Here is a 20,255-nt window from a genome sequence, read left to right on the forward strand (position 1 = left end):
TGAAGGATCAGAAACGCATCGTGGATTGATACATTTTATACTTATTTGAAACTTAGAGTCATAAAATACTAAAGCTGTAAGGAATCATAAAGATCATTGAATTTTAAGGCTCACGCCTTAAAATTTTCTTCGTGTTTTTTGGGATAACAATGCTAAGGATTATTTTTCTTTACATTTACAGTGAATTCTCCTTGTTGTTTTTTTTCCCCTTCTTTGTCTGCTCAGGGAGTTCAGATTCCAGGACTTGGAACTTTCACTTTCACGAGACAAAAACTGGAGGTGGGAAACAACAAGTTTATTCTAATTCAGAGGCCCATATTTATCATGGTGGAGAAGTTAGTACAGACCCATGGACTCAAACAAAACAAAGTATATACTCCTGGTAAATATATTTCATTTTTAAGACTTTCCCAGAAGGTGACCAGCCCGGGGATAAAAATGAAAGGGCAAAGCTTGCCCAGTTGCTGCTTTATTGGTTTCTGATTTGAGGAGCTCTCTTTTCACGTGGTACATTTGGCAGAGCGAGCGGCCAAGGTAGGAAGTTATATACAGTCTTCCTGCGGGCCATTTTAAACCTCAGTAGCTTAAAACCTGATGTGACATCAAGGCAGATTTATATAAAAGCGACATCACCAAGTCATACAGATTTTTATTCATATTTCAGATCCTAAGAAATTAAAAGTGGTTATAAAGAAGAGAAAGTTAGTTAGGGTCACAGGTTGGAAGAATCGCAGTTAATATCAGCTAGGAAAAGATTACTGTGTTTCTATTGTATATAATCTAAATTATTAAAATTTAAAAGTTATTAGAAGCTTAATAATTCCGTAAAGACTTAATACCGTATATACCTCTCACACCCTAAAATCTTCCTTCTTTCTTCCCTTCCTTGTTCCCTCCCTCCTTCCCTCCTTCCCTTCCCTCCTTCCTTCCTTCCTCCCTCCCTCCCTTCCCTCCTTCCTTCCTTCCTTCCTTCCTTCCTTCCACAAATATTTACTGAGGGCCAGCTATGTGTCAGGCCTTGTTCCAGGTGCTAGAGACATAGTGGGAGACATGATGCCTGCCACAGGATGCTTGAATTCCAGCTTTAATGTGTGGCTTTGTGACACCTGCCCTGGTTACTTAGAGGCCTTTGGGGGCTTCCTTCCTAATTTCTGGTTGTATTCCTTTTGATCTTCCTTATCATGCCCTTGTGCATCAGACTCATATATGGATGAAGAGAGATCGTCTATCCCCAATGCCAACAGGTGAAAAGGCTGAAACTTTCCTTTATGTTAACAACCCTGAAGGTTAATTTTCAGAGTAACTTTCCACCAAAAAATGATATATTGGAAAAACAAACAAACACCAATAAACTATACTTAGAATTCATTATGCATATATTCTGTATGGTGAGTTTGACAGATTTTCCAGCCTATTTTTTAACCTAGAATTTTATGACAGAAGAAATATAATATCCTAATTCATCAAAAACCTACCAAATGAAGTGAAAATAAAGCCATTATTTTTTGCAAAAACATTTGTGCCTTAGAACAGGGCTTATTTTGCATCTTGGATTTTGTAGTGTGGTCCAAAAAAGTACTTTAGATTTATAATTAATTTTTTCAGGAGGTGGGGGAAATTTCAGAATTAAACATGTATGATTGAACTCATTCATAAGAACAAAGACAGTTTAGCTTTTTTTTTTTGGCCATGCTGCACGGCTTGTGGGATCTTAGTTCCCCGACCAGGGATAGAACCCGGGCCCTTGGCAGTGAAAGCACGTAGTCCTAACCACTGGACCGCCAGGGAATTCCCAACAGTTTAGCTTTGGGGTGACGATTCTTCATCATTAATTAGGTAACTAATCAAACATTGTACAGTGATTCTTAAAGATTATTAAGACATGGTCCTTGCTTTGAAGAGCTCAGAATGTAGCATGGTAGATAAATATATAAGAAAATGATGCAACATGATTAAGTCCTGTAAAAGCAACATTGATCAGAACTGGATCATTGAGCAGAACTGGATCAATGCCACGGGAGCCCAGAGGGGAGGATGCCTTACTCTGCTTGGGGAGATTTAGGAGGATGACATGCCAGGAGGTCTTAAAGGATGATAAGATTTTGCTGACAGTGGAAGGCATTTCAGGAACAGTATGAACAATTCAAGCAGAAGGGAAAGAGTGAAGCCTGTTAAGGGAATAACAGGTGCTTCTGTGTGGCCAGGGCATTTGACTGTGGAGGCAAGTAGAGGGAAGTAAGAGGTTTGTAAGTGTGAAATTGTGAGGAGCCTTATATGGTTTGATAAGGACTATGGAATTCATCCTCTAGGCACTTAGGAGCCACTGACATTTTTTTTTTTAATTTTTTTTTTTTTTGCTGTACGCAGACCTCTCACTGTTGTGGCCTCTCCCGTTGCGGAGCACAGGCTCTGGACGCGCAGGCTCAGCGGCCATGGCTCATGGGCCCAGCCGCTCCGCGGCATGTGGGATCTTCCCGGACCGGGGCACGAACCCGCGTCCCCTGCATCGGCAGGCGGACTCTCAACCACTGCGCGAGCAGGGAAGCCCCGACATTTTTTGAGAAGGGGATTATCTGTACTGGTCCAGTTTTTAGTTTAGGAAGGTAGCTCTTTTAAGTAAAGTAGTTTGGTAAAATATGTGAAAGCCTGAATGAAGGCAGTGGCAATCAGGAGGAAGATGAGGGAATCTACTCATGAGATATTTCAGATGTAGAACTGGTGGGATTTGGTTACCAGTGGACAGTGGTGGGTAGCAAGAGGAAGGAAGGTATTTAGGATGACTCAGATTTCTCAGAGAATAGATGGATACTCATGCCATTAACTGCCATAGGGAATGAAGGGGAAAGGCAGGCTGTGGTGGCAGATAAAGTTTGCTTTTGGACGTGTTGAATTTGAGATTCCTGTCAGGATGTTTTGTTTGTTTGTTTGTTTGTTGTGGTGGTATGTGGGCCTCTCACTGTTGTGGCCTCTCCCGTTGCGGAGCACAGGCTCCGAATGCGCAGGCTCATCGGCCATGGCTCACGGGCCCAGCCGCTCTGCGGCATATGGGATCTTCCTGGACCGAGGCAGGAACCCGTGTCCCCTGCATCGGCAGGCGGACTCTCAACCACTGCGCCACCAGGGAAGCCCTCCTGTCGGGATGTTTAGGTATAGATAATTTCAGAGGTCAGGAGAGGGCTGGAGACTAGAGGTCAGGATTAGGATAAATTTACCTAGGAGACAATATAAAGTAAGAAGAGGAGACCGACAAAGACAAAATCCTAAGATGGTGTTAAAACAAACACCATCTTATAAGAAGCAGAAGGGGAAGGAAGCCAGCAAAAGAGACCAAGGAGGAGGAAATTGGAGAGCCAAGAGTGGTGCCATAGATACAAGAGAAAAGCGAGGGTATAGCCCCCAGAAGTTACAGAGAAGCCATGAGAATGAGATTTGCAGCGTCTCTGCTGGCTTGTCCGTCGTGAGATGACAGCATCCTTATATAAATGGGCTGGAAGACAGATTGCAGATAGGCGTTGGGCAAATGGGAGGGGAGAATCTAGGGGGAGATGGTATAGAATCACCATTAAATTGAGCAGGAGGCTGTGGGCTGATATAGGGAAACTTGTGTACTGCAGAGCTGGTAATTCTCATCATCCAGCAGCAGTAGACATTGGAAAGGCTCTAAATTAATGTTTTGCCGAGTAAACGTTTACAATGTCCCTATCTTCTCTCTGTCCTGGTCCTCTATCAGTGGACCTTGTCTACTGTCTCTCTTTCAATTTATCATCTTTCCTATTTTCCCTCTTTTCTGACTTGTGGACTGTGCATAGCTCCTATATCTGTTCTAGTTGAATAGACTCTGTGCTTACTTTCATGCTAGATATAACCATATTCCCCTGCACTGCCATTTATGGGCTCATTAGAGAGGAAAAGCTGTCTGCAAGTCACTCAGACTGATACCCTCTGATAAGACCCACTTTTGTTTGAAAGGTGACTTCTAGTGGAGATAACTATCTTTTCAAAACACTTAATGTTTGTAGATATTTATAATCATTTTTAAATGTTATGATAACTGGAGAAGAGAGGCAAATATTGCTGCAGCGTGTCCTGAAAGGGGACTGAAAACTTCAGAAAACCCTCTGATGAAGAGGAACAGTTAGTTATAAATATGTCTCCAAGAGAAAATAAAAATCTTGTCTGGAGTATTGCTTAGGAAGCTGTTTGTTCTTATTTTGAGCAAAAAACATTCTACTTTTAGGGAAAATTGTATTGATTAATATCTATTAATAGGGTGCAACTAAAGGCTTCACATGGACAGTTCTATTTTTGAGTATTAACTGAGAATCAGATAATTATTTGTGAGTGTGTATATGTCCTTGTTGTAATTTCCACTTCTTTCCCCTCACCCCAACTGTCTTTTTCTCCTCTAGGTGATATCCCAGTTGTTCCACTTAATTTTGTCATGATATCCCTAGAGGGTCCATTTAACAGAGATACGGTGGAAAGATGTGTGAAGGAGACGTCGCTTTTTTTATCACGATCCATTTCCACCAAACAAAACGTGGAGTTTACATTCAAAGGAATTGGGGTCCTTGTGATCAGAGGTGGCAATGTGAAGATGAGATTTTATAAGAACTTCCTTTTTACAATGGATGGAAGTGGGGCTTTGGCGAAAGCCCTAGCAAATGTAAATTAATATTTTCCTTCTCCTAACCCCTTTCCTGATTGTAGCTCTGAATCATCTGTAAATGGGTCATCTTTAAGAAAAACTAAGGTTGACATATTTTATTATTATATATATATATTTTTGCGGTACGCGGGCCTCTCACTGTTGTGGCCTCTCCCGTTGCGGAGCACAGGCTCCGGACGCGCAGGCTCAGCGGCCATGGCTCACGGACCCAGCCGCTCTGCGGCATGTGGGATCTTCCCGGACCGGGGCACGAACCCGTGTCCCCTGCATCAGCAGGTGGACTCTCAACCACTGCGCCACCAGGGAAGCCTGACATATTTTAAATGGCAGTTACCCCAAGTCAAAGAAGTACTTGTTTATAGATGATTAACTCTCTGACAAAAAAGTTAGAGGGGCTAAGGAACTTTAAGTTTTAAGGCAATGCCACCTGAAAAATATAGTGATAGAAACTCTTATAATTCTGAACATTTTATAATACCTTATGGTTTAAAAAATTCTTCCACATATATTATTTCATTTGGGTCTCAAAACATTATAAAACCAGAAATGGGGACTCAGAGGGGTTATGTGGGAACCTGAAGTCTGGGTGCCCTGCCGTAGAACTGAAATTCAAGCCCAGACTTCCTAATTACTCTTTTTGTGCTGATTACACTATTTTATTTCAATGAAAGTCTACAGAAAAATCGCATTCAAGTCATGGAAATGTATCTTTATCTTTTAATTTGCATTGTTGTAGAAGAAATTTCATAATTGACCCATCACTGTTAACCATTAAGTAGCTGGTGTGACCTTCATGCTAAGTTGGACATAGCAGACTTTAAGAAGGCAGTTAAACAGTCAATCAACAGGACTAACTGAATCTTAATGTACTGAGTTTGTATGAGCAAATTGGCTTATCATGAATGTTATATAATCCTGTGTCCCATAGAGCAAAAGCCAGACTTTTAAATGAAAAGGCTATGAAAGGAAATGTTATAAATATGGTTTAATTCTACCCTCTAATTTCTCCTGTCGTGGTGCTCTGGGATGGGTATTTAGGAGATGGAGTTGTGCATAATGAAGCTCTTGGTGTTTTCTCCACACTCTGGCTTCATACAGGATTGCTAAGAGGGATGCCAAACCTGTGTGTGCAAAGTGGAAACACACACACAAGTATCACCCTCTCTTTTTCATAAAAACATAGGCAAGATTTGCAAAACCAGAAGCAAGGCCAAAGTGCTGCTTCATCTCTCACCCTCAGGGATTCTACAGAAATTTGTAAGCTTCAATATGGTTTAAAAGAAAGGATAATGTTTTAATTGGACTGCTGCACTCTAAGACGTACCTTTTAAGGAGCATGTTCCAAAAGAACTAGTCTTGAGAGAGATTCTATGAAAAAACAATCTGGAGGCCAAAGCACATGGGCATATTAAAGGATCTGAGAGGTCTGGCTGGAAAGAAGCTGCTTTAACTGCCCGAATGTATTTAATCATGGAAATTTAGGTTGAGTCAATATTCATTAACGTCTATAAAACACATTTTGGGAAACTGCTATAAAGTTGTGAGAGTGACTGTTTTTCTCCTAAATGTTCCATAACGTAAACCTGAGTGCTGTCCTGCCGAAGAGTTCTCTTGGAAAGCTGTGTGCTAACTTCACTGATGCTGCTTTTCTTGAAATATTTTTAAAACTTCTACTTTTGGAATCCCCTTCAAAGCCTTTTATAAACCATATCATTAATCCAAAAAGAATAATTTTATATATCATTCTATACTAGTATAAATTTAATAATGTGATTATTATTTTATTATATATTTTATAATTTATATATTATAATTATATAATTATAATTTAAGTCATATATAATATTATATATTAGAATATTATTATATATAATAATTATAATAGCCACTATTTGTGGAATGCTTATATGTGCTAGCCACTTATATACAGTACCTCATAAAAATCCTGTGAATCTGATCCTATTATTATCCCCACGTACCTAGGGTCTAAGGCTATGTGGCTGTTAACAGTGTGAGGATTTAAACAGGATGCCTGACTCCAAAGCCCTTCTCTTAACTACCCAGTTTTAGAGTTATTTGGGTCATGAGTGGAATTAGCCAACTTGCTCATTTTCCTAAGAGTTTTAGTAAATTGGCTGTCCTCTTAAAGATGTCTGAAAGGAGCTGTCAACTCTGAGGGCAGTTTCCAAGGAGGAAATGGTTTGAGAAAAGGCAGCATCAATGGAATTGGTATGCAACAATGCAGGGTGACTACTTTGATAAATGAGATCATTCCTCATTGCATTTTTTTTTTTTTTTTTGCGGTACCCTCTCACTGTTGTGGTCTCTCCCGTTGCGGAGCACAGGCTCCGGACACGCAGGCTCAGCGGCCATGGCTCACGGGCCCAGCCGCTCCGCTGCATGTGGGATCTTCCCGGACCGGGGCACGAACCCCGTGTCCCCTGCATCAGCAGGCGGACTCTCAACCACTGCGCCACCAGGGAAGCCCATTCCTTATTGCATTTTAAGCTCTAGGCTTTGAGTACTAAACAAAAATAACAGTAGAGAGTATCATGGTAGTCTGAGGCTTCTGAGCACCCTGTGGCTCTGATTTTTCTGTGTCCTGGACCACAGCCCAAGTATAACCTGTCTCTGTCCCTGTCCCCAGAGACCTGACACTGTGGACTCAGTGTTGTCTAGCAGAGAATCCTTGGGGAAGCGGCCCGACAGCATGCTTTCATTTCCAAGGTCAGTGCTTTCCTCCACAGTTTCCTCCAGGCACAGCAATCCCTGGGGACCTATTGATGGAACTGGACAGTGTGTCACACTTGAGTTTTCTAGCTCATGCTCTCTCTCTCTCTCTCTCTCTCTCTGTTGCTCTCAGTGCTCCAACAAATAAGAGTTTATTGCATACACTTTCTGTAGTTAAGTTAAAAGACAACGGCACTTAGGATACTCTTTTTTTAAACTATTCTTGGTTCCCTGGAAATTTCCATACTACCTCCCACCAACCTTAGTCCTTGCAGTATTAGTAAAATTCTTCTCACCTGCTAGGCTTTGCTCTACCTTTCACCCCTTCTCTGACCTAGTTTCTTCCTTGTCCTGCCGTCTAGACTACCTCCTCTCTGAGCTCTGTTTTTTACCACTGAAGCAGCTAGAAAGACAAGATACAGCTTCACTCCAAGAGCATAGTGGGCATTACCAGCAGCTGCTGCTGACAATGATTACAATAATGGTAATGATAACAATAATGATAACAATAGCAATGATAGTTATCTATGGAGCACTTACTAGATGCTAGGTATTGTTAAGCACTTTCTCAGTAGTCTTGTATTTAATCTTTACTACAACCATTTGAGATACATATTATAATTTTATTCACTTTATAGAGGAGCAAAATTAGTTGTAATTTTAAATCTTTTTTAAATTTTTAATTAAAAATTTTTATTGGAGTATAGTTGATTTACAATGTTGTGTTAGTTTTAGGTGTACAGCATGTAATTTTAATTCTTTTTTTTTTTTTTAACAAGTGAAGTGACAGGATGCAGTATTAAAAGCACTGGAATAGGAATCAGGAGACTTGGGTTTTATTTCCAGTTTGTTCATTACTTACCCATTATTAGCTCTTAATAATGTTTTTAATCTTAATTGCTGTGCCATTAACTGCTATGCATTTTGGGTAAAGGAAGTTTAGGAAATAGTAACCAGCTTCCCAAAGTATTATTTTCTCTCTCTCTCTCTTTTTTTCTTTCTCATGTTTTTGAGTCTGTGACACCCTCTTGTGTTTGTTGGTTTGGAACAAGTCCCTCCTGGAAAAACTGTATGCCACAGACCTCAGCAAAATCAGTGTAAGGGGGAGAATAAGCCTTAAAGATTAATGAGTCCAATCCCCTCATCTTACAGATGAAATGGTTACAAAACTGAGGGGCCAATCCAGAAATAAAACCATGGCTCCTGACTGTTTCAGTGTTGTTTCCATTGTAGCATGTTGCCTTACTCATTAAATATAAATCAGTGGTTTCCAAATAGTTTTCTTTTGATTATATTTTGGAAGGCAAATTTGGCTGTCCTCCTGGACATAGTTTGGCTTAAGCAATCCAGGAGGGAAATAATTGCAGTTAGTTAAGGAACAGAGATGGAAGTTCCTGTCAAGTAGCCTAGAAATGGACATGAGGACTCAAATATTCAAAACAACTGTAGGTGTTTCATTTATTTGAAGTCTGACCCTTGAATTTACTGCAACTACCACCTCTGCCCCACCCTTCCTTCCCAACTCTAACCCAGCACTCCGTTCCTGAGACCAGAGAAAATCTACAACTACACATACCAACTAAACAAACCCCTTCCTCCCTTGCCTTTGCAAGTCCCTCACTTTTGCCTGGGGAGAGGATGGAGAAGTGGGGAGGAGAAAGAGGGAGGAGAGGAGTGGTTTTTTCTGGGCGTACCCTGCCTACCAGGCTATGAATCCTTGCCTTCAAGCTATCCAATGACTACCTTTCACTGTTTCAGGCCTATGGCATCTGGTTACAGAACTAGAAAAGACAAATTCAAGCTGATATAAAAAACAAAACTTAAATCCAGGTCTTCAAAGCAATTTATCTATATAAAAAGGGGGAGGGTCGTCGTTGGCTCCCAAAGAGAATGAGTCCATGATTTGTACTTAGTAAATAAAAGCACTTGCCTCCTTGAGAGAAGTAGGCTTATTTCATTCAGAATCAGTGAGCAAGCATGGCTGCTTCTCAGAACTGGGAGTTTACACAGTCACTTATGGACAAGTATCTTGGTTCATTCCTAGGATTGAGCTCAAGGAGATGGAGAACAAACTGCCTATGGAGACCACTGCAGAAGAAGGTGGACAGAATGGACAAAGGAAGAGCAAGTTAAAAGACCAGTCAGACAAAGAAGAAGGCGTCCGAGGTAGGTCGATGATTTCTGGGTATAATCTGTCACTCTTTACTACTTATGAGCCAAGCCATACTGCTTAGCAACTCCTATGGCCAGAGTAAATAAAGTTAGTTTCATGAATAATCACTGTATTCTTCTCTCTAACAAACATCTTCTATTCCTGGAATCTTGTGTCTCACCTTAACCACTTTATGACTCTCAGACTCTTGAACTGTGACCTCTTTGCTGGCTCTGCACAGCTCAAAACTCAGCTGCCTGTAAGGTCCAGGCAGCTAACATAAATGCATGAACTGGGCTGGGTGTCACATGATAGGGAGACATGTGAGCATAAATAATAATTTTTATGAAAAATGAAGAGAGGTAGTTTTATATCTTTGATATCTGGCTTTATAGAAGATAGTGGATTCTTATATCTGCGTCTTCATATAATCTGGTGTGATATGTTGTTTTGGTTGAATCATGTGAAGAAAATCTTAGGACTTCAAAGACTTTTTGAAAGGGTCCTAGGGATCCCCAGGGGTTGCCAAACTACCCTTTGATAAAGTAGTCTAGCAGATTATTGATTTGTGGAAATGTGGGCCAAGTGGTAGCAAATTTTCTGATTCCTCAAGAGAAGCAGATATCCTGACATATGAAATCTATTGACAGTTAAATTTTGGCAACCAATTTACATTGAAACAAAAATGCTAACTGGGCCAAACAAAATATATATCAGTGGGTAAACATTGGCTTGTGAATGTTGGTTTTGTGACATGTGGCCTACAGGATTACATACAAACTTCTAGCCTAATACTCACATGCTTTCATTCTTTAGCTTCATTTGTCACTGTTCCTTACAGACTCTTTCTTTGAGCAAAGTTGTCTATTTATGCTCTTCTAACATGCCTTGCCCTTCCTCAACTTCATGCTTCTGTTCACTCTTTTTCTCCTGCCTGGAATTCCCTTCCTTTTTTTACAGTCTATCCCAATCCTACTCTCCTCTTTGTACCCTTTTCACATCTCACTTCCTCCATGAAAACTCCTCTCATCAGTGGATTCTGAAGTGGCTTCTCTCTTCTTTGAACATTAGAGATTGCACCATTTATTTGAGATTTAGACATTCTGCATCATTGTCCTGAGTTGCTATTTATATAATGTGTGTAAATCACTTAGTACTGTTGGCAGGTGGTAAGACCTCCACAAATGACAGCTCTCATGTTTTCTGTTTATATCTTATTTTTCCTCTTCAGCTGTATTTATTGAAAGATCTTTAAGGGCAGAGACTTGCCTCTTTGTATTTTCTAAAGTGCCCAGCCAGAGCTTTGCATGTAATAAGTATACAGCAAAAAATATATATATTTTAACCACACTAGGGCAAGGGACAATATTTTAAAGATAAGAAAGTGTATCTTATGTGAACAATTTCCCTCGTAAAATTATGAGTTTTAAAAAATCTGTGTTAAGTAGAAACCGCCTATGTAGAGTTGAAAGGAAACTCACTTTCATTCATTCTACAGAGATCTTATCACCCAAGGTAATTCAAGATAGACAAGCTATCTCCCCCACCAAAGCAACAAATGTCAGTTTCCCGTACAAACTGGAGCAGAATGGGAGTGGTGGGAAGAATATGAACATTGAAAGGTAATACATTGGGTATTTCCTTTCTTTCTTCCTCCCTCCCTCCCTCCCTCCCTCCCTCTATCCCTCTCTCTCTCTCTCTCCCCCTTTCTTTCATTCTTTCTTTCTTTTCTTCCTTCCTTCCTTTCTTCCTTTCTTTCTTTCTTTCTTTTCTTTCTTTCTTTCTTTTTTCTTTCTTTCTTTCTTTCTTTCTTTCTTTCTTTCTCTTTCTTTCTTTCTTTCTTTCTTTCTTTTCTTCCTTCCTTCCTTCCCTTCCTCCCTCCCTTCCTTCCCTTCCTCCCTCCCTCCCTCCCTCCCTCCCTCTTTCTTTCTTCCTTCCTTCCTTCCTTCCTTCCTTCCTTCCTTCCTTCCTTCCTTCCTTTCTTTCTTTCTTTCTTTTCTTCCCTTCTCTCCCTCTCTTTCCTGCACTGGGTCTTCATTGTGGCACATGGGTTCTTCTTTGTTGCAGCGTGTGGGCTTCTCTAGTGCTAATTGTGGCACGTGGGCTCCAGAGTGCTCGGGCTCAGTAGTTGTGGCGTGTGGCCTTAGTTGCCCCGTGGCATGTGGGATCTTAGTTCCCCGACCAGGGATCGAACCCACATCCCCTGCATTGGAATGCAGATTCTTAACCACTGGACCACCAGGGAAGTCCCTGCGTATTTTTTGTGTTGCACTTTACTAAGTATATTTTCAAGTCCTATCTTGATGCAGGGAATTTTAAATAAGTGTTTATTGATTCATTCCTTCATCCACTATTCTTGATGCTACATTCTAGGTGCTGGGGATAATCAAGATGACCAGGGCTCACAATCTGTGGGAAAGCCAGAGTGATAAATTATGATTCAGTAGGATAAATGCTATGACAGAGGTGGAAACAAAGTAGCACAGAGGAGGAAACATTTAACTTTCCTTGTGGTTTTGGGAAAACCTGTGTTGTTTTCTGAGTGTGTGGATATTAAGATGTGACACAGGTTCATATTTAGATCAAATTGGAAAGCATTTTTGCCAAACATGGCTGGCACTCAATAAATGTTCTTTGAGCAAATGAATGTATTACAATTTATGATGGTCCTGTTTTCTTCTTATATCAGAAGATTTCTATTTTCTCCTCTCCCTTTGTGTAGGATACTTTTTAAGACCTCAGATCAGAAATTATGGTTCTGATAAGTATCTATTGAGCATCTACTATATATCTTTCACTGTGCTGTCAACTTTCAATTTATTAATGTCACAATATATCAGCTATCATATGTGTAATTTAGGTGCTTTGTGGATTCCTAAAGTCATGCTCAAAACCCTAGGCATGCTTCTTTTGAGTAATCTCGTTATGAAAGATAATTGAGAATTAAATGTCTAGTACTTTGGAATTTAGCTCAATCCAACAAACATTGAGCACCACTGTGTGCCGGGCACTATTTGGACACTGAAGCTATAAAGCTATGAGACATAAAAGACGTATAAACCAACTTTCATAAACTTAGTCTTGTAGAGAGATTGAGGCTAAAGAAATAATGCCCGTGATGAAGATAACAAAAGAAAGTACAGAGGCTGCAAAGAGGAGGGAGTAATTATTAGGGATTCCTAGTAAAGGCTTTCTATAGAAGTTGACCAAACAATGTTTTTTTTTTTTGGTTTTTTTCTGATTACTAAAGTAATACATCTTTATCACAGAAATTCTGGAAGAAATGAGAAAAGCAAGAGATACAAAACAATCACCCATAACCCCACTAAATAGAGGAAACGTTCAGTAACGTTATGGGTGTACATCCTTCATTTCAATGCATATATAATATGTACATATATTTATACTTGAAACATATAGATACATTTTAAACAAAACTGAGATCATATCATATGAACCTTTGGTACACAACAAAAAGTGGTGAAAATTTCCCTATGGCTTTAAATATTCTAAAACATGAACAAATTGTTGCTCATCATCTCATTGATTAAACCTTTTGTTTAGCCCATCTCCTGTGGGATACTTAGATGGTTTTTAGTTTTTTATATTATGAATAATGTTGTATCAAATATAATCACACATAATTCTCTGCGCACACCTGCGTATTCTGTAGGATAAAAACTTTGAAGTGAAATTTCGGAGATAAGGGATGAGCCCATTTTTCATGCTTTTGATACACATTACCAGTTATCCTCAGGAAGATTGTACCAAATTATCTCCCCAGTAGCAGTAATGTGAGGGACTGCTGTGTTCTCTACGGCTTTGCTAATACTAGACACTGTACCCTCCACGCACCCAGGGTAAAAGCTAAAGTCATTACTGTGGCCGTCAAGGTCCTGCCTGATCTCTGACCTCTCTCCTACTTTTCGCCCACTAACTCATCTTCCTTAAGCCATACTGAACACAGGCATGCTCCCACTTCAAGGTCTTAGTGCTCATTTGCTCTGCTAGGTCCTTTTCCATCAGATATCTGATTATTATTATTCCTTTACTGCCTTCAGATATCTGCTCAAATTTCACCTTTTTGGTGAAAACTCCCCTAGCCATTCTATTCATGATTTAATACTCCATTCCTCCAGCATTGCATGGCATTTATCATCACTGAACAGACTATAGAATTCACTCATTTACCTTGTTTATGGGCTGTCTACCCCCATCAGCATGTCAATTCCATGAGGACAGAGCTTTTTTTATGTGTATTTTGTTCTTTACTACCTCTCCCATGCTTAGAGCAGTACATATAGTAAACACTCAATAAATTTTTGGAGAATGAATAAATTTTATCCCAATTTCACTGAATTGGTAACTGAGACTTTGTAAGATTACCCAGCTTGTCTAATGCCAGTCAGCTTCTAATAAAGAAAGCTGGGCTTTGAACCCACTCAGGTTTATCTGATATAAAGCCTGGGTTCTTAACCTCTATACATGTAGATGCTCTAAAGAAAACCACTGAGATATTTTTCATTTTCTTATATTTATACTTGTTTCTAAAATTATCATTAATAATTGATGATAATTGATGTCAGACTACGTTAACTTTAATTAATGTTACATTGTTTTTTATAGATTACGATCTCTGGGTGGTCTGAAAAATGACAATGAAATGAAGCCTAAAATTTCTCCAGCCACTTCTTGCCAGTATCATAATAGGACAGGACAGGTACAGTGTCTTCAAAGAAACAAAACCCAGTCAGAATCTTCCTCTGACTTCTGTTTCTCAGAGAGAATTCTGGGAATTGCTCTTTCTTTAATATATGGGTATGGCTCAAGTACTCAGGACCCATAATTGGACTGGGATAAATCTATCTACTAGTCAAAATCTACTAGTTCACAGAAATAGGGTTGGAAAATCTCCACTTTCCAGTTGCTATAAACACATCTGTTCAGGCAAGAGTTTATTAAATCCTCTGGAATATTTGTGGGGTCTTCTCTGAAAACTCACTTGGCTAATATCTTTAATACTTCCTTTTATGAAGTGTACTTCTTGATACACCTAGCCTTTGGAGAGCTTGGGAAGGGAATGCACAGGCAAAAAGGTAAAAGGTAAAAATCAATTTGCCCTGAAACTTGGTGCTACAGGAAATGTGTTATGTATGCTTGCAACGAGCACAGCGGAATTCCCCATTGTACTACGGTGAGGAGAAGAAAAGGAGAGAGATGGAAGATGAGCTACTCCTACAGCAGTATCAGATGCTGAAAGATCAAGAGTTTGTCTTCAAAGAGCAGGTAGGTCAACACCTCGGTTAAGGAGTGTTTAACATGGGACAGGAGAACGTGATTATAAAACACCATTTAAAAAGTTCCATCGTGTGTCTGTACTGTAACATATTGAACCATTTACTTACTGCTGAACTAAAGCTTAGGTGGTGTCCAAGTTTTCACTAATAGTAAACAGTCTTGGGATGAATATCGATGCAGCTGATGTTTGTACGTGTCACTGATTCCCCCCACCACCCCCCCATGAAGACTGAGTTTTATTATTTATTTATTGGCCAGAGCGTGCAGCTTGTGGGATCTTCGTTCCCCAACTAGGGATTGAACCCGGGCCCCTAGCAGTGAGAAGGCCAAGTCCTAACCAGGGAATTCCCAAGACTGAGTTTTAAAGGTGGAACTCCTGGATTATATAGCTTTATTTTTTTATTTCTCATAAAATATAATCCCAGTCAGGGCTTTTCCCCTTCACATTCATGGCCTACCTCAAGTAAAGACAGAATGGCACCTTTGCATTTGCTTTATCCCAATTTCTGTGATCTCCAATAACTGGCCTTACTGTCCTCTCCTGCATTTGTGATACCAGAGGTAACCACTCATGAAATCATCCGTTCCTTCTTACGATCCCTGTAGAGGTGGTGCCTGGAGCCCAAGAATGGGAAACAGAAGCCCACTTAAAAAAAAAAAAATCTATGAACACATCAGAAAGTATTTACCATTGCCTCCAAAAGGCAGGTTTCTACCTTGGTTGGGTTACCTTAATACAGTAGAATTAAATTTTTAAAAGCTCTATTTCAATATGTGATTTTTTTTTTCTCAAAGATGCAAAGTCTGGCTAGTAGAGAACAGAATCAAAAAAATGCTGCTTATAATCTTGGAGTTGCTGAAGCCATAAGAATCCACAAGAATGAGAAACCTGAATTTCATGTAAGAGTCTTTTCGAAATTTCTAGGGCTGATACCTGCCCTACTTGTGAGCATTTGGACCCACTCTCCGCATTGCACCAATTTTTTAAAAATGGTAGAGGTAAAAAGAGGCTTGTGCAAGGCTGAAGCTTCCTTCCAGGGCAGGAGTGGTCCAGGATCTGCCTCCACACCATTCACATTCATAATACAGTTCCTACTAGTCATGAGAGCATTTGTTAATGATAGTAATTTTCAACCAGGACCTGGGAGAGGTGGGGATAGGGACAGTATATTAAATTCCTGCCCCAGGATCAGATGATCTAAGTAGAGAACCAGCATCCCCTGGGAGCTTGCTGGAAATGCAGAATCTAGGGTGCCACCTCAGACCTCCAGAATGAGAATCTACGTTTGAACAAGATACTTAGATGATTTGTGGTTTCCTTAAAGTTTGAGAACCCCAGCTTCAGAGGGACGTGAGCCACCTGTTTTGCCATTGATTTAATGTTTCCAATCATGATGTGCCTACCTTTATTTCTGCCTGAATCTTCCTTTTTCACTTCACTATCTAGGCAGTGTGACACTCTGGACATACACCTAATAAAATAGATTTTCTTTATTCATCATCAAGCATTCATTGAATTCCTTTGTGCTGGCCACTCTGCTAGTGGCTAGGAATACAAAGATGAATAACACAAGGTCCCTCTCTAAAGTCTCAGGATAGTGGGGGAGAGAGATTTACAGAGACAAGAGTGTGATATACTAAACTCTATGATAAATCTTTGAACAGAGCAAAGAGGAGAGTCACTTAACCCAGACCAGAGATCTGAGAAGACTTCCTGGCATACAGGAGTTAGGTAAAGAAGTGAATGGAGGAAAAAACCTTCCGGGCAGGGGCAATAGGGAAGGAGGAAGAGGGGGCACCATGCTTTTGAGCTTTAGGTACTCTCTCTCTCTCCTCTTAGATAGATATAAGGTCCACATTATATATTTATTACTGCCTACTTTGTATCTCCTCTTTGTTATAACCGTAGATACCTTAAAGTGAAAAGGCCAGAACAGAAGTTTTGATTCCCCTTCTCAGACTGTTCTTCTCCCAGCCTTCCCATTTTAGCAAGTGGTATCACCAGCCAGACAGTTGCATGAACCTCATACCTAAAAGTGATCCTAGACTACTACTCCTCAGTCACCCACATCCAACCATCTGCAAACCCACTTGCCTTCACCTCCAAAAGCCATCCAATATCTCTCTATGTCTCTTCAACATCAATGTCACCACCCTAATCCAAGTCACGTTAGAAGGCCCAACTTTTTTTTTTAAATATTTATTTATTTATTTTGTTGCATTGGGTCTTAGTTGTGACAGGTGGGCTCCTTAGTTGTGGCACGTGAACTCTTAGTTGTGGCATGCATGTGGGATCTAGTTCCCCAACCAGGGGTCGAACCCAGGCCCCCTGCAATGGGAGCGTGGAGTCTTAACCACTTTGCCACCAGGGAAGTCCCAGAAAGCCCAACTTTTGCACTACTTCCCTAGTCAGGCTCTCTGCTTGCCCTCCTACAATCTGTTCTCCACACAGCAGCCAAGGTGATCTTTTAAAACTGTTACCAACGGGCTTCCCTGGTGGTGCAGTGGTTGAGAGTCCGCCTGCCGATGCAGGGGACACGGGTTCGTGCCCCAGTCCGGGAAGATCCCACATGCTGTGGAGTGGCTGGGCCCGTGAGCCATGGCTGCTGAGCCTGCGCGTCTGGAGCCTGTGCTCTGCAATGGGAGAGGCCACAACAGTGAGAGGCACGTGTACCGAAAAGAAAAAATGTAAAACTGTTCACCAAAACAGATCATTCTCTGGTTTAAAGCCTCTAATGGCCTTCCACTGAATTAAAATAAAATCCAAACGCCTTACCTTGACTTATCAAGTCCTCCTGGTTTGGCCTGTCTCCCTCTTTGAGCTCATCTGCTCTACTCTCCCCTTGCTCACTATGCCTCAGCCACATAGACCTTCTTTCTGCTTGTTTCCATCTAGTGTCTTTACACTTGCTGATCCTTCTGTATAGGACACCGGTCCCCTGATATTTGCAGTGGAGGTGATTCAGTCACCTCCCTAATAAAATCCTTCCTTAATAACCAGTTTAGCCCCATTCCCACCTGGACACTCGCTATGAGAAGAGCTTCATAGTACCTATCACTACCTTAAATTATCTGTGTGTGGTTTGCTTGTTGGCTGTCTGTCTCGTGCACCAGCATGCAGGCTCAATGAGCGTGAGGCTCTCTGTGGATCGCTGTTCTTGATCACGGCTGGGTTCCCAGTGTCTAGCGTGGCTAGGCTCAGAGCAGGAGCTCAGTTTTCCCTCTTCCACTTCCTCGCAGTCCCTGCTCATGCTTCTGCACTCACTCAGAATTCCTCCTCCTTTCAGTATGCAAGTTGTAAGTACTAGCGGAGGGCCTACTCCGTGAAGTCCTTTTTCGTCTCCCTCTCAGTTCTGCTCAGATTCATCCCTGAGCGTACTCATATGATTCTGTGGGTCACTAGCTGGTCAATGTGTTGAGGTCTGAGCACACATTATAAATTAATCAAGGCTTTCTGATTGATTTTACTCTTCTGAATGATTACCCTTATTCTTTGTTGCTTTTTAGTATTCTTGAATAAATGAGTTGCTTCTCTTTCATTCTAGAAATCCTTCTTGTTTGATAAACGGCCACTCAGTCCTGAGATTAATGCTCTTAAGCAAGAGGAATATTCCCAAAGTCTCCTGAAACAAATGTGTCACAGACGGGAAAAGGACATAAAGCAAAGACAAAACAGAGAGATGATGGACCGCCTGGAACAAGTGCAGCTGACAGAGGAGTGAGTCTAGCCAGACATGCTCTGAAAAATGGATTCGGAATGTTCACATGATGCTTCTTTCCATGTGGGATTGGATCAGCGTTGGTAGTTTCATTAGCACAACTGTAACCAACTGAGCAAACTAACCCAGCTAGCAGCCAGTACCATAGCCTAACACTTCGTTAGAAACATGGAAAAGCCAGCATTATTAGAGTAATCGTTAGAGTAATGATTGCTGTCTATAATCATTTTAATTACAGAGTATCGTTTTGTATTGTTTTGTGATCACTAATCTTGGTAGACGGAGGAAGGGACTTGTCTTGAGCAGGCTTCATTCCCAGCTATTCCCAGGTAGCCTCAAGGCAAAGCTGAGTGGTATTATAAGTATGAAGTGTGTCCTGTGGAACCTGAGGGCAGGAATGTATGGGGGACCCAGGAAGACTGGAACCAGGAACTAAAACCCATATAAAAAAAGCTTTCCGTCTGCTCACACCCCAGCTCCTTAGCTGACATTGTCTGTATTCCAGCTTACAGTTGGATGAATTTCAGTCTCAATTCCAAATTTTCAGGAAAGAGAATCTGATTGGTCCTGCTTGGGTTATCTGAGGCCTGGGGTAGGGTCAGGGCCACAGAGTTCAAACATGCCTAAGTGGGCCATACTTCTGCTACTGAGGTCAGGAGAGCAATTAAGGAGGCTACTATGGTGTGAGAGAAACTCCTAAAACAAATAAGAATCTAGTTTCTGTGACCAAAAAACTATTTCCATAAAATGCATATGTTCCATTATATTCACTTTACAGATCATGTGGAGGTTGCATATAATAGATTCATTTTATAATAGGAAAGACCGCTCTTCTTAAAAAGGAATCTTATGATGAGTCATTGTATTGCATGCAGAGACACTTCCTGCTTTCCTATCTAGATTTTTTTAAGCATGGGGGGTGGAGGGGTGCCTGTCTTAATGATAGTGCATTTGGACTATATGGTTGGTCACTTGCTTATACCTGCCCATCCATCCCTGTCCAACACATTGTCCACTAGCCTATGGATTTGAATTACTCTTTTTTTTCTTAAAATGAAAGCTCCTAGAAGGAAATATCACTTTTCATCAGGCTCTTATTCCTATTAATATTTATTAAACATGTTTTGTTGATGTTAATCTGTATTACTAAACACTCTATAACAAACTGTGGTCCCACCTTCTCTTATTCATAACTGCCAGACTTGCTGCGCAAAGAGCCAAATATATAAAAGATAAGATGGAAGAAACACAGTGTTACAAGAGAGCTTTGGATGCACAGGTAAGGGGCCAATTATTCCTTTAAACTTTTTCAGGGTTTCAATAGCATTCTAAAAATATGTATAAATCCTGTAACGTTACGAATACTCTTATGTGTTATCCATTTGGTGGTTCTGAGGCCCTTGTTCTTTCCTCTGAGGTGCTGGTTTTTACTATGCTACGGCCTTGTGCATTAAGTCTATTCCCTGGTATAATTATCATGTACATTATGTGTGTCCCCGCTTCAGATAAAGAACAAATGCCCCCAGCTGCCCATGTTTGAGCCAGACTCTTCTGAGCCTATCTTTGGTAAGGAGGAGGGTGAGCCGATGGTGGAAAAGCGAAAGAGAGAACAGAATTACATGAAGCACCAGGTGGAGGCAGCCGCTAACCGCAAGAAGACAGACATCTTGCACCAGCTGGTGGACCA

The 20,255-nt window shown here is 40.8% G+C and overlaps 1 protein-coding gene across 1 annotated transcript in view; it reads left to right on the forward strand.

Annotated features, from left to right (window-relative positions):
- CCDC81 (coiled-coil domain containing 81) overlaps positions 1-20,255 on the forward strand; it is a 38,335-nt gene that overhangs the window by 8,882 nt on the left and 9,198 nt on the right. Inside the window, exons 4-14 of the mRNA XM_079930482.1 lie at positions 226-382; positions 4,410-4,666; positions 7,317-7,396; positions 9,444-9,565; positions 11,050-11,173; positions 14,178-14,271; positions 14,691-14,837; positions 15,645-15,749; positions 18,395-18,567; positions 19,769-19,847; positions 20,074-20,255. The exon at positions 20,074-20,255 is cut by the window's right edge and continues 8 nt beyond it. Of these exons, the coding sequence (XP_079786608.1) occupies positions 226-382; positions 4,410-4,666; positions 7,317-7,396; positions 9,444-9,565; positions 11,050-11,173; positions 14,178-14,271; positions 14,691-14,837; positions 15,645-15,749; positions 18,395-18,567; positions 19,769-19,847; positions 20,074-20,255 (1,520 nt within the window). The remainder of the gene's footprint in view (positions 1-225; positions 383-4,409; positions 4,667-7,316; positions 7,397-9,443; positions 9,566-11,049; positions 11,174-14,177; positions 14,272-14,690; positions 14,838-15,644; positions 15,750-18,394; positions 18,568-19,768; positions 19,848-20,073) is intronic.

Source organism: Stenella coeruleoalba, assembly GCF_951394435.1.
Source record: "Stenella coeruleoalba genome assembly, chromosome: 8".
Lineage (NCBI taxonomy): Eukaryota > Metazoa > Chordata > Mammalia > Artiodactyla > Delphinidae > Stenella > Stenella coeruleoalba.